Source organism: Sycon ciliatum, chromosome 2 (genome assembly GCF_964019385.1).
Source record: "Sycon ciliatum chromosome 2, ocSycCili1.1, whole genome shotgun sequence".
Classification (NCBI taxonomy): Eukaryota; Metazoa; Porifera; class Calcarea; order Leucosolenida; family Sycettidae; genus Sycon; species Sycon ciliatum.
Window position 1 is genome coordinate 5,301,213 of NC_088644.1, and position 14,422 is coordinate 5,315,634.

General features: G+C 46.8%; 2 protein-coding genes across 2 annotated transcripts in view; one reads left to right on the forward strand and one right to left on the reverse strand.

Moving 5' to 3' along the window:
- LOC135808383 (DNA replication licensing factor mcm7-B-like) overlaps nt 1-1,221 on the reverse strand; it is an 8,794-nt gene extending 7,573 nt beyond the window's left edge. The window contains exons 1-2 of the mRNA XM_065321566.1: nt 1,069-1,221; nt 902-978 (exon numbers count right to left, since the gene is read on the reverse strand). Of these exons, the coding sequence (XP_065177638.1) occupies nt 902-978; nt 1,069-1,102 (111 nt within the window). The 5' untranslated portion in view covers nt 1,103-1,221. The remainder of the gene's footprint in view (nt 1-901; nt 979-1,068) is intronic.
- A 216-nt stretch (nt 1,222-1,437) lies between these two features.
- Nucleotides 1,438-14,120, forward strand: LOC135808384 (renin receptor-like). Its single transcript, XM_065321567.1, has 18 exons — nt 1,438-1,594; nt 1,691-1,734; nt 1,832-1,969; nt 2,629-2,716; nt 2,898-2,944; nt 3,487-3,609; nt 4,215-4,331; nt 4,590-4,626; nt 4,815-4,885; nt 5,054-5,107; nt 5,537-5,608; nt 7,207-7,284; nt 7,503-7,573; nt 9,840-9,912; nt 10,184-10,234; nt 10,436-10,495; nt 10,945-11,034; nt 13,695-14,120. The coding sequence occupies exons 1-18, from the start codon at nt 1,546-1,548 to the stop codon at nt 13,884-13,886; spliced, it is 1,455 nt and encodes a 484-aa protein (XP_065177639.1). The 5' UTR covers nt 1,438-1,545; the 3' UTR covers nt 13,887-14,120.
- Nucleotides 14,121-14,422: the final 302 nt, after the last annotated feature.

The window sequence follows — 14,422 nt, forward strand, 5'->3', positions numbered from 1 at the left end:
CCAAACTCCAAAAGGATCTTACTCACCGTCGAGTGGAACGTACATTTTAGAATGTGCAACCGTGCTACAATAACCTATGGCTACCGATGATGTCGCTGTAGGGCAGTGTCTATACACCATGCATTGTATGGAACAATGGCGATCCACACAGCGCTACATGTGTAAAAGGCGATGCTCTGTGAGGGGTCGTGGTTGGAGATCTGGTAGCTCCAAACTGGTGGCTTCAGTTCCATTCGCAAATGGTTTCGTAGCTTGCGCACCAAACATTCACTCGGCATGCAAGAGTAGGGAGCGGCAAGCGAAATATCGCAAAGCACATCCCGCACTCGCTAATTGGCTGCTCCCGTGACAACACCCCTGTGACATGCAATACAGGTCGTACTGCACCGTGGATAGTTCGTTCTACAGTTGCGGACATTGAAATCCGTCGAGAAGCCAAGTGGCCACGGGGCGCTGGCCGTGAGCAATGTCGGTCCATTTTTACAGTGTCGCAGTGCATGTACGCGCTAAGCAAGTAAGGGCGCTGACCCGGTCATTCCACCAGATTTCTTTGTCCACAACAGTATGTTTTCTCTTTTCCTTCAGAAGTTGAATTTTGGTTCTTGGGGAAGCAAGTAATCATGGAATACAATGTGGCAGTCTGAGTGTCTAGAGACCAGCATTGATAAAATTTAAATAATAATAGTACACGCCATAGCTGAGGTGGAGAAATCTCAAACCTTCAACAAATACAACTTGAAACTAAACTGTTGCAATCTCACTGAACATGGGGTCTATACATTCTTTAGAGGTGATCCGAGTGTACAACAATGACAGCGAACTTGACACTGTAAACTTCTCTTCTCTCACTCAGAGCTGACTTCAAATCTCGGTGTTTGAAATGAAAAAAACAGTGCCTTACGAGCTGCTCTCCATAGGTGAAGGACTTCCCTTGGTCTCCATCCAAGTAGAATTCCTTGAGGAACTTCTTACATTTCTCTGTGTAGCAAATTCAAATGGAGAGAGCACCGCCCAAACATTAGCATTCCAGTTTTCCGGACGGAAAGAAGCCAAGTCAGCTAAGCCAACCTTTCTCCTCGTCATAATCTAGCCTCCTAGCCATCTTGGCTTTCGGGACGCGATCTCAAACTGAGGAAGAACGAAGAACGAGAAGCCCAGAACCAAACAAGAAAACAGAGTTTGAAACGACCACAGCAGTTTGAACGGTCACCCGAAGTAACAATCTTGCCGCGGCACATGGGTCGGGTGAGTTTGGCGGGAGACTCGATCCCAATCGCTCGTTCACGTGAGCGAAATCACGAAAATTTCGCGTAGAATTCAGTGCGCCTGACGTCATCGCACGAGAAATCATGGCGACGCTTGGGCACGCTACGCATGTACATGTACGCAGCCAAGCGAAACCGAGGCAGTCACTGAGCCAGGTGCCTGACGACATCCTGACCTGAGTAAAAGCCAAACGGCTGATAAAGAAAGAAGCTTCACATTTCGAAATATCTCCCAAGGAAGACGTTTGTGTCGCTTGGCTTCGCCAGTTGGAAATCAAAAATGGGTCTTTCAACGAAGCTTGGTCTTCTTTTATGCCTCGCCACGATAAGTAAGAGCCATAACTGCCGGTGGTAGCGTCGCTTCGGAGCGCTATCTCAGTTATATTTGCGTGCTTGAATTGTTTTTCTCGCTTTCTGCTGTGCAGGTTCGTGCTGGGCTGAGCGCAGCTTGTTCCTTAGCAAGTCAGAGGTATGGCAGAAACACACCGACGCACACGGAGAGTACGAAGGCACCAGGCCTATTGTCTGTTTTCTGTTATTCTCTTATTCTTCTCGCGTGCTTGCAGAATACAGTCAGTACCGACTCGAAGTTCTCCGTGCTGCATGCCCCTGGTTACGTCAACTTTGTCGGATCATCGCTGCCGCTGCCCGCCAAGGAAGTCGGTGCTGTGTCGGCATTCGCTCTGGGTTTGGCACCGAGCAAGGTAAATTGTTATTTGCGATGTATGTACTCAGTAGTGATGCACCCAGTGTATCGTAAACATGGAAGACCGAATGCCTGGCGAGGGGCATGGCATTGCAAGTGCGTGGCCCTGAAAAACCTGGTTTCGGCGACTACCCACGTAGGCTAGGCTGGGCCGTCACGGTCGCTCTACGCATGTGGTTTCTAAAGCCAAGGTGATCCTTGAACATTCATCACACTTGGTGTCAAAGACAAAAGAAAGAGGTCCTTGTGACCTGGTGGTCGCTGAAACTAGGTGCCAAACTATCGTTGGCACTAATTCAGGCCAGTAGCACCCATCATGGCCATGGCGGGACCTTTTTTCTGAACAGTGAACCCACCCAATTGGTGCAGAAAGGGTTTTTCACCGATAAAGTTCATTTCCGGTCAAGTATCCCATTTGGCCGGACCACCTGAAATCCCGGTGCTACGCCCTGTAATCGGCCGTGCAGTTACGGAGAACTTCGCATGGCAATGTCGCATGTCCACCACTACCACCACCGCCACCACCATTCTTTTGGTTTTGTTTTAGCGGAGACCTTGTCTTCTTTCAGGAGCCCAGCACCAGAATCATGTCTTCTCGCTTTCTTATCTTGCTCTTCGGTTTTCTTGTTTGTCTATTTCTCCTGTGTACTGTCGCAGACTCTGACATGGGATGGCTTGTCACCTGGCAGCCTCTTCCACCGCCCAAAGTCGAACATCATGTTTGTTGTTGATGGCGTGAAGCCAGGTATGAGCTACTCCCTCACCGAATGATCATAGTTCAGTGTAGAATAACGATTGAATGCCATAATATTATGTGAATTTCACTCAAGTTTGCTACTGTGCCGTGCTTAGTGGTACTCCAGCATTCTTGGTCATGTGCAGTTTTCCTTTTTGTGTTTTGCTTCCGGATGTGTCCTGATGCACAGGCGAGTCAATTGCAGTTGAAGCTCAGCAGACAAGCAAAGTGGAAGTGGTGAGTTGTGCTTGGTTAGCTTAGCACAGTGGTTTGCGGTTTGCCCCTGGTGGGCCTGAGTGGCATTCTGTGACATTGTTGCTATGTGGACATCCATTTTTTATATTCTGTCGTGGGTGGAGTTGAACGTCTCCTACACCTGAATTTTGTGTTTTTCTTCAAAGTCAGAGCTGAAATAACTGCTGGTCGAGTCACATGTGGGGTGACACAGAAGCAGCTTATGCTTCCCCTTGCCACTAGGTCTTCTGGTCTGAAGTACTTGTCATTTTCATATGCAGGTTCATGGACTGACATGCTTCTGTCATCTGCTTGTTTGTGCTGGTACATTTCTGAACGCGATCTGCACTAAATTCCCTCGGTACCCTGTAATAGAACTATAGCTGGTTGCCCCCCCCCCCCCCCCCCCCCAGAGTAGAATAACATCATCCTCAACAACAAAAAGTACCCTCTTCTATGATTGCCTAGCCCATGTGAAAGTGTACCCAGCCAAGACCGCTGATCATGCTGTTTCTGTGGATGCTTTCTATGCTGCATGCATGCAGGATCACACCGCACCAGCCAGTCTCTCTGTGCACGCAGTGGCCGGTGGCAAGAGTCTTGGAGCTCACGTTTCCGACCTGTTCCACGGCTCTCCACTCGTCCTGTCCATGTCAGCTGATGAACATGTAAGATGAGGAAATGTGTTTGCCATTCGTGTCAACACATGATGTACAAGAGCACTTGAGGACAAGAACACATCTGGGACTTGGCGATGCAGCAAAGTTTGTAAAGTACATGTTTTCTGAATGCTAGTACTGGAGAACTTGAAATGTTCAACTGGATTGTGGGCAATGTTCATCGATGGAGGCTTTTGCATTCCAAACTGTGTCTGGTGAACTGGAGAAGACAGAGCCACGCTATGGAACTCGGAAGCGGTGGCGGGGCCATGTTGATGGATCACAAATCATGGACTGGTATACCCTTGCCCAGGGTCTCAGGGAGTGGAGAACGGGCAGCAACACCATTCATCACCTGAGCCCGTGAAATGGGGCTTCATCTGCGGTTGTGCAAGAGATGTCGGCTTTATCAGGACTGTCTCGCCGCTCCTTTTTCCTGCTTGCCAGTGTCTTGAACATTATCGGTCCCTTTGGGCATAGGAATATGTCTTGCCTTGAGTCTGCGATACACATCAGTTGCAGATATAGGGATGTCATTCACATTCTCTTTAGCAGCATTTGACTCTAAATTCTATGTTGCAATGCTGTGCTCACCTTCTGTTTACTATTTGAAGCTTGCCAGTGCTGCCGGCGCCGGAGGAAAGAACAGTGTTTCAATGTTCTATGACCAAGCTACACAGAAGGTTGTAGCACAGCCAGCAAACAGCCTAATGGCCATGACGACTAACCAGGTAGGTAACATGAAACTGAGGTATTACTGCTGGTGTGTTCCACAGACGTGTCCCTTATTAAACATTTTGCATTCATTTTGGCGCTCAATTCACGTGACATTTGCCTAGCTACTACGGCATTGTATTTGGCACATACACCGCTGAAAGTTGAAGTGTTAAAATATTCTCGTCATAGAGCTCTGGAGTCCGAAGCTTTTACTTGTGACCCGTGCTGAGGAATGATGAGGTCATGTATTGTGTATTCCTTATGTGTCGCAGGTTCAAGATAACCTTGCAACGCTGCAACTCCCCGCAGGTTAGTTGAGGCCAGGAGTTTGGTGATCATCTCTTTTGCTTTTGTCGTCAGATGAGGTATGTATCCAATACTATATCGATCACGGAGTTGATGTGTGGGTGCACAAGTCCAACTAATAATGCTTTGCAGTTGAATGTTGCTGAGACTTGATCCATTGCGATGGTTGTGTGATGTGTTGGTCTTGCTAGGTTACAAGTTTGATCGTAACACCATGGCCATTGTCTCGCATGGAGCTCCCATCTTGAGCATGAACAACAAGGTATGCACGTGTGTGCTTGCGTCCGCTGTGTTATGTATCTGCCTCCGGAAGTTGTGCAGTGACTACGCTATTCTGCAGTGTATGTCAGGTGATCCATGCGGCAATCCTGTTTGTGCAGTGTATTTACACATGCCATTCCTGTCGTTTCCTCTATTATTGTGTCCGCAGGAAAGTGCATCATTTCTGGCTGAACTGGCATCGCTGAAGCAGATTGTCAAAGTGGTAAGCGATTGTGTTGCATGCATGCAGCCATCAGCTGGTAAACCCACCATGCTGATCGGTTAGACCTTGGTCGGACCTCTTTTTCGGCAACCCATGTTTTCTATTGCTTATTGAAGAGCATCCTGTGGTATGGTCATTTGTGGCTAGGTCCTTGAGTGCGCTCTAAATGAATGTATAAGGGAAGGCCGGACCAATCAATGCCGCTTCTTAGCGCTGCCAATCCTGAATAGGGAAAATAGCCGCTTTGTTCAGTCAAAGCAGAGTCTTCTAAATATGTGATGCGAAGTCTGTGCATAGAATGTTGGCAGTCTCTTTCTCTGTTTACGAGCCATGGTATGGATTGTGTCTAGGTCCCTAGAATCCTGATCCTCTACCTTAAGCGGGATGATAAACAACTCGTTGTCCCTTGTATTTGTTGTTGTGATACAGCTCTCTACTGACTCAAGTCTTGTTGCAGACAACATTCCCGATGTACTGACTCTCACCATTTCATCGCTGAAGGTATGTATGTGTACATGTGTGCTTGTAGCCTGTAGGTATGTGTGAACCAGGGAGTAGTAAAATACAGGGAGGTGACACGAGCATGTACGGCCAGTTTGACGATTGCCTCAGCACAGTTTTCACCCGGCGGGTGAGATTGGGGTACTATGGGTACCGAAGTGTGTGACACGCGCGCGGATCAGGATTCTCTCGATCAGGGAGTAGTAAAATACCTACCGCCAAAGAGACTCCTACTGCAGCCCGTAGAAATTCAGCGCTGAGAATTTCCAACAATTGTCTGCCTTTACAAAGTTTGGTACTCGACCAAACTACCACTATGTCAGGATAGAAGTCCAGCAAGAGTGGTATCACTTTGGGAGATATCCCTGCGTGCCGTAGATTTTTCCTGTGTCGATACAAGCTGTTTACGACGACGTAGCCCGCATTTCAATCCTTGACATACTTAGGAACATTTCATTCCGAAAAGTGAACTCCCGAATCTCTAGCATACCATAATATGAAATGCTCATCATCACAAAGAAGGTAGAGAAGTACTAGTTGATCACAACTGAGGAGAAATTAGTGCCGATCGTGTGGTGTCCTAGAGATTTTTTCGACTTCGAAATCGGTGCACTCGCTTTTCATCTCCAATCGTACACGTATTGTTCTCAAGGAAATCACCTTCGTTCTATTGCTCCATGCCGTCGATCGGGACGAATTTCGGAAAGGTGGTACCTTTCCATATGACGATGACACAGATGTATCACAAGAGCAAAACAAATGCTGTTCCATAAGATGGATAGAGCTTTTCACGGAATTAGTTCTTCGACAAATACTCAAGATTGATTCAGCAGATCATCTTTTTTTGCGAAAGAAAAAAAAACAAGCGCGAGGCACCCATCAAAAATCACGATTAGTGGCGTGTCACCTCCCTGTATTTTACTACTCCCTGGTGTGAACTATGTGCACACACCTGAAGCATTCTTACCAATTTCAGCCTCATATTGACTATGCCTGCTGTTCTTCTTGTGTGCAAAGCGCAGGTTGCACAGAATACCGGGTTTAGTGCATTGGTAACAATTTAGTATTGTCACCCATGATGTGTATCAAATGTGATGTCACATTTTTGGACGTTTTTGCTCACGTGACACCCCCCCCCCCCAAAGATAATTTTACAATCGTGTACAGCCGACTCCTGATATAACGAACACCATTGTACAGGAGAATTAGTTCTTTTTATAGCCGAACTGTTCGTTATAACAGAAATGCACTCACACCATACGAACAGCAAGTCATGACTGGCAAGTGGCCAATGACAGTATGTGTGCACTTGGTTTACATGCGGCCCTACAAGATTTGGTTTGTTATAAACGAAAACTGTTCGCTATAGAGGGTCAATTTTGTATGGGTTCAAACAGGGACATGGACAAGGGTTCGCTATATCACGAAATTCGCCATATGCGAGTTCGTTATAAGTGGAGTCGACTGTATGTACAGTGCAGTTGTTATCTGAAGCCAAAGCCCCCTCTTGGAGACATAGCTATCACATTTCAGTTTGAATTTGTTTCAACCCAAAGGAATGCTCTCTCTGTCTATCTTCCCTCCTATTCTCTTCTTAGAATCTTCACGTGGAGTTCGGCAGCAACTCACCGCAAGTGAAAGCAGCAATGGCCATTCTCTCTAGTGTGATCCCCCAGGTATGTGCAGTAGCTGGATAGCTGGGCAAGGTGTGTCCTTTTGTGGATAGCAATGTTCCAGCAACACCCGTCTGTGTCTTCAATGTAATTGGACACAACCGGAACAGTTTCATCAAAATTGATGATCCCCATATGTACATGTATGTGTTGGGTCGGTATAGCAAGGCTGTTGTGTGCTGGTCGGTGGTGACTGTGTGGTGTGCCTCCTTTGTTTGCAGTGCGCCACTGAGCTATCCAAACTCTACCAGGACGATGCCGTCGTGGAGTTGGTGGAGCTGGCTTTTGACAGGTAGGGTCCCGACACATGGCTTGTATGCCATGACGGTGTGCCATACATACACTTGAAAATTGTGGGAACTACATGGCATGTAGTTCCCACAAGTTCATGTGCATGTGTGGCGTTAGATATAATTGAGCCAGAGCACGCGAAAAGGGACGTTATCCCGATTTTGGGGCATTTTGAGTTATTATCACCAGATTCTTGTAACCAGACAACGTCCGAATCAGATAGAAACGAATGAAAATCCATCAACATAAAAGTTACGGACGTTTATTTCAACACTGTTTTCGCAAAAAAACATCGCACATATTCATGAACAATCTTTGCAATGCGTAAATTGCAATAGTTTGGCCATAGTGTGTTACGGAAACCTTAAAGTGACCAGTACTGTAACCGTTCAGCACGCACAGAAGGACGGTGTTGTTGGAAGTCGACATTGTTCTTAGAACAAGAAGGTTATTAACGTTTATAGATGGATTGCGCGCGCACATTGCGCTGACAGGCCCCTAGTCTAACAGTAAGCCGGCGCGTAACAGCTGTGACACTCTTACACCATCTCCATCTCCCTAGCTTGGCTACCTATCTGAAAATATACATCTAGCAGAACACTAGCTGCAGTAAAATGTGTATATGTCTGTAAAGCAAGCTGTAAACGCAGCCCAGTAACATCCAGCCCAGTAACATAACTCATAAGCGTAAAACAAACATAATCAGGATATTGTAAGGAAAAATTGGAGGCTTATCCAATTTCGAAAAAAGTGTCGGCACCGACGCAATCCACGCATGGAACCCTGTACATACCCATGATGAGAAGGGAACGAAAGCGTTCGGTTACTAAATTGGCATTACTTGACTGTGTGGATTGCGTCGGTGCTGACACTTTTTTTTCGAAATCAGGATATTGATACAGATTATTACCCAATGCTGTAGACAGGCCTCATCAGTACAGCTACGAGCTAAATAGGCCGAGCTAAATAGGCCGAGCTACCAGCCATGGTGCAATGGAGGCACCACAGACATTAAGATAGCTCGTCGCTCTAGCGCCAGAGTGCTCAGCATACAGGTACAAGAACCAATCGTAGCCATTCCCTCAAGTCTCTCGTGGTGTCACATCCAGTATCCGCTGAGCTCTCGTCCTGTAGGCTGTACGAACGTACATCGTCAGTAGCCGTTCCCTCACGTTTCAGTCGATGTACGTCGCGTCGTTCCGTTGCTCTACTCCTCAGCCAAGCGCCGTCTTCGGTCACCTCCTTTGCTGGTCCTTGTTACCCAGTGTGAGACTCTTCAGGTGAACCGTGACGCGTCAGGTGGTTGGAGCGGCGGAGGTCGAATCATCCTCATGGTTAAAACCATCCTCTGCTACCAGTGTAACCGTTCAGCACGCACAGAGAAGGACGGTGTTGTTGGAATTCAACATTGGTCTTAGAACAAGAAGGTTATTCATTTTTATAGATGGATTGCGCACGCACATTCCCATATTCATCGGCAACATAAGTCGCAATATATAATCATGCAACAAAGAAATTATTGTGTTCGGATTATGGCTCTTCTTGCCGTCAGAACTGTTGGTTTCGGCCCCATCAATGATGTAATTCACCTGTTCGCCAACGCTTTCATTACAAATACCAAACAAGTGCACTTTTGCCATGCATGGCATGGCAAGCTGATGCTGTGAACAAAGTCAAATGTGTAGTGAGACTTTGTTAGCGGCGGGCGATTAGCAGAAGGCATAGATGAAACTTGCTGATGCTCGGCAGCGGCATCTGTGGTTTTCTGCCGGTAGCTCTCTCTCCCTCGGCGCCCTGTGAACATGGTCAGTCAACTGAGTGCATGCAGTCATCTTCTGTTCCTCACTCCCAGCAGCACCCCCCCCCCCCCCTTTGGCTAGAACCCTGTATACATTGTATATAGTCAGGTTAGTTACTCCACATCTCGTAGCATGTATTTGCCAAGCAAAGAGTGCTCACATTGCTTGCAAAACATCTTCACTTCCTGTACGGTATCCTGACCTTCTGCAACTAGGAACCAACATCTGTAAGGAGGACGGCATGTTATTAGCAACTAGAGCACTTTACAATTACGCACTGCCATGGATGTCCTATTATCTGGGATCACATGCATGCTACACACCTGATCGGAAGCTTATTCCAACAGTTCCTGTTTTCTAAGAATGTGCCCGGATTAGCACGAAGTTGTTGTCTGAAGCACTCACTCAGTTCATGTAGCACTGGTATGTGACAGTTGTGATCCTGATGCATGATTGTGATTTGTGCAGTGAGCAGTTCCTGACGCATGCGGGTGATGTGTCAGCTCTGTATAAGCAACTCAAGGATCATCTGAAAGCCCAGGTAGGTACTGTTGTCCAGTGCCAGGTGTTGTACTACAAAGACATGTTATCGACTCGATGAGTCAGTGTAGGGTGACTATGAAGCCAATGGTTTGCTTGTGTACAGAGGTGCACACTTTGTGAGCCGTTGTTCTAACTATTCTCCCTGTGGTTTTGCTCCTCATCATCCCGTGATGTATGGGTGTCAAGTTTCATGCTGTGTAAGAATAGGATGCATAGGATGCCTCGTTCTAATGCTGCTTGATAACCTCCCTTTCTGTGTTTTGTTTCAGACCATGACGGCGTTCCAGGGTGACCTGCCGCACATTCATCTGTCTGCTCAGGTAACACACGCTAGATGAGGACTTGTTTGTCTGTGTTGAATTGAGTGACGTTGAAGGATCCGGTTAATACGCGCAGTTAGATGACCGCTCTGATCAACGTTTCATCTTGCTATGTTCATGCACATGCTACTACTGGGGAGGGTTGATATTGCCGTTAGTATTTTATATTAAACTCGTAATTCTGCGTTTTCCTTGTCACAGGCATCGCACGAAGTGGCTTGCCAGCGTGCACAGGAAGCTCTTTCAGGGTCACCAGTCAAGGTATGTGCTTTTCGACTAACCTTTCGACCAGCTTTTGCAGCCTAGATTTTGGACTCAGAGCAGCTGTTAGCTGTTCAAACTAACTTTTAGACTACCCTTTAGAGAGTAGCATTTAGACTAGCAATTTGACTAGCAATTTGACTACCTGTGTGGTCCTGTGTGGTGTGTAAGACTAGTCTATGCGATTGCGTCATCATTGGAGATGTTTTGTGTTGAGTGGCAAAACTGCGGTCTCACAGGTGCATGCGTGTCACTCAATACAACGCCTGTACGTATGTGATGAGGTCATTCGCACAACCTTTATGCCGTGCTGCTTTTCATGCTTAGCATCACCGGATGCAGTATAACAGTACCTAACGTTTCATATTGGCTATTTGGATGAATGGAGGAGAAATGAAACCCTATCCCTGAGGTCTTGTTGTTCTTTCCTTGACTTTTCTTGTCTTTAGGTTGTGTGCGGAACATCGGAGGCGGCAGCATCATCAGTTGTGTCTGGGCGACGTCTCTTGTCCGTCAATGTGCTGTACAACATCACTTCGGTGAGTGATCCAAGTATAGATTATGTATTGCCATGAGTCTGGCCAATGATAGACTGATATGGACTCCAATTTACCACTACAGTCAACCTACCCTTAAACGATATTACCTCTATAACGATATTTTTCTGCCAAACCAAATCACTCCATTGACTTGTGTATACAATGCCTTACCTCTATAACAATACTAGCAGCACCCCCGGCCAGCGTTGCCTGGCCGAATGTGGCATGCGGGTGAAGCAAGTACATGAACAGCACACGTGCTCAGCACGTGGTGGTGGCCAGACCGCTGAAGTCCTGGTGAGGGAGGTTCTTCAGTCTGTTACGCCTTCGGGAGGCTGGTCAGGGTTGTGGCGGATGAAGCGGCTCAAAAAATTCATAAACTAACGAACAAAAGTGCGATGCGCTCTTCACTGCAGATCAGATGCAGAGTGCAGTCAGTGCAGATCTTTTGTATCCTTTTGTTGCAGATGTTTCTATTTGCAGAGAACGGTTCACGTGGTCCGCAGCGCTTGTGCGGCTGCTAGTGCTACCTATGGCCTAGGCTACAGTCCATTCATAAAAAGATGGGTCCTGGCTCTGGCGAGCTCCCGTATTTGGCGATTTTTCGTGATTTCATCGTACACAGTGCAGTGCTGCGAACTTTGAAATTTGAAAAAGGGTCCAAAAAGGGTGCCTGAACTGGGGTTCGAACCGCAGAATGTACTGTTGCAGGCGGGGTCAAACGGCCTGGATTTTGATGGTTTTTCCCAATTCAGTGCTTTTGGGGCAAAACCTGGCCGAAATCCTATTCTTGCTATGGCTTGCTTTTTGGACAAAAAAACTTCAGAAACATAATTGGAAGAGGATTCCATATGGGATTGCAGAAAAAAATTCTAAAAAAACTCAACGTTTGACCCATTTATGGCCAAAAGCTAGAAGTTCATATTTTTCTGAATGGACTGTAGGTGGCTACATGATTCGCACGCTTCGCGTGCTCAGTGCTTCTGCGCGCGGCTGCTACTGCTACTCGTACTGATCGTGTCTGCTACCTACACTGTTCGCACGCTTCGCGTGCTCAGCACGTGGTGGTGGCTACACGATTCGCACGCTTCGCGCGATCGCGTGCTCAGTGCTTCTGTGGCTGCTTCCGCTAGCTACACGATTCGCACGCTTCGCGTGCTCAGTGCTTCTGCGGCCGCTAGCTACACTGTTCGCACGCTTCGCGTGCTCAGGGCAGCGCTGCTCCGCAGGATGGCCTGAGCTTGACACACAGACACACGTCACAGGTGCATCTTCTTTATAAGTAAAGATTGCTATAACGATATTACCCCTATAACGATACAAAATGGGCTGACCAATCGACATTTTCCATTCTATAACAATATCTAGCAGGGAATATGTAGAACCCACTATCCAGGTAGGGCAAGCTTCACTTGAAGTCACTGGGACATGATGAAATACAATGGGGGCACCAGCGGGCACCTTGCTGTGTACATAATGTGCATGTACGTCAGTTTTTATGATATGAAGGGTGTAAAAAATTAACAAAATCCATGCATTATGACGTATGTGTATGAAATGAACCAGTTACCCCTATAACAATATTACCCTTAGGGGCCGTCCGCAAATATCGAACTTTTTTCACCTAACGAATTATTTTAGTTTAGACCCAACCCCTCCCTCCCTCCCCCTCAGAACGTAAAAATTGTTGACATATACATGCATATACAACAAAAACCGCAAGTGTGTAACTGCTCCTATGGCCATGTACATGTATCGAACTTTTCTGAAACGAAATTGGTCAACCCCCTCCCATCCCATAACGAAATTATTTCGTTTCGTGAAAAAAAGTTCGATAATTGTGGACGACCCCTTAGGCCACCCAGAATTAATTCGTTGTTTCGGGTCACCCGACCGACCGTCTTTTTTCACCCGACCGCAATTTTTAATTTTTTTATAGTTTTTTTATAGCAAATGTGCATGACTAGACTATGTACACTCGCGACCCAAATAATAGCAATCCAGACATCGACCTCAGAAGCAGCGGGACAGGATGCAGCGCTTGGTGACGACGTAACCGTTGTCTTCTATCTCCGATCCGCAGTCGGTCCTCCTGAAACAGCATCAGCTCCGCCACTGCGTCGCTCATTGACAAGTTTCAAGGTGAGAGCTGCTCGTCAGACTCGTTTGCCAGCGAGGCCAATATCTGGTCCTGGAGAGGACCTGGATCTGATGGGACAATGGCTACGCTGGATCGACTACAGCCAGATTTGATCGACTGGCTTGATGGAGAAAAGCTATTCGATATGCACAATTGTACGTGTATGCACATGCCCGCAACTAAAATAAAAAATAAAAAAATAAATAAACCCGACCGACCGACCCTGGTACGGATGAGTGAAGTGACCCGAAACAACGAATTAATTCTAGGTGGCCTTATAACAATATTTCTTGGTCTGCCGCAAATATCGTTATAAGGGTAGGTCGACTGTATCTTCATTACAAAAGTTCGTCAATGGAGTGAACAGGTGGAGAGCTCGTGGCGTTGACAATGCCAATGGCTTTACAATGCAGGTTAATATAGCGTGCTGTCCAGGTCTTTGCTCTGTATGTAGGATGATGAAGACGAATACAATCTGGCGTTTGTCCATGTCTTTGTTCTTGATTTCATCTCTGTTTAGGATGATGCTGACAAATACAATCTGGCCTTTGTCCGCTCTGAGAACTGGACAGCGGCCTTCACCATGTTCCTGTTGGTCTTCCTCATATTTGCTCTGTCCACGCTTGCCATTGCCTACGTCTTGTGGACAATGGATCCGGGTTCGGACACTGTCATTTATCGCATGACCAACCAGCGCATCAAGATGGACTAATCTACTGTGCTTCTTCGCCTTGCTTCGCTGACTTCGTATGAAAATCTTATGTCGCCTTTGCTGCTGCATTGTGCTTTAGCATTCTAGATTCTTTTATGCTAATCAAACAAATTTCAAATTTCTGGTGCACACTATTTGTTGCAGAATTAGCACTTGTTTATCTATTTTATAACTAGGTGAAAAGTGACATTTTCCCAACCATCGCTTTTTCACGCAGTCATCCTTTACTGGTTACGAATCGACCTCTCATGAATTAAAAACTTACAATCGGGGGGAGCAGGCAGGCATAGTGGGATGGTCTAAGACCATGATTGAGAAACAGAGGGTACCAGGTTCAAGTCCTGCTTGGAAGCGGAAGGATTTTTTCCAGCCGTGCTGCGACCCACAGTTAATTGGGAACTCGTGGCCTGGCACGAGGAAAACATGGATGCAGTGAATGGGATTTTCGGTCTTTGACCACTTGCTGGTGAGCTGATCTACTCACCTCCCACCGCTTTAGGAGCTGCATCTGCGCCTTGATCCTTGAAGGATGCGTA

Coding starts and splice junctions, on each gene's coding strand:
- LOC135808384 (XM_065321567.1), top strand. CDS start 1,546: ATGGGTCTTTCAACGAAGCTTGGTCTTCTTTTATGCCTCGCCACGATA. Junction 1,595..1,690: donor TTTATGCCTCGCCACGATAA/GTAAGAGCCATA, acceptor TCTGCTGTGCAG/GTTCGTGCTGGGCTGAGCGC. Junction 4,886..5,053: donor TCTTGAGCATGAACAACAAG/GTATGCACGTGT, acceptor TTGTGTCCGCAG/GAAAGTGCATCATTTCTGGC.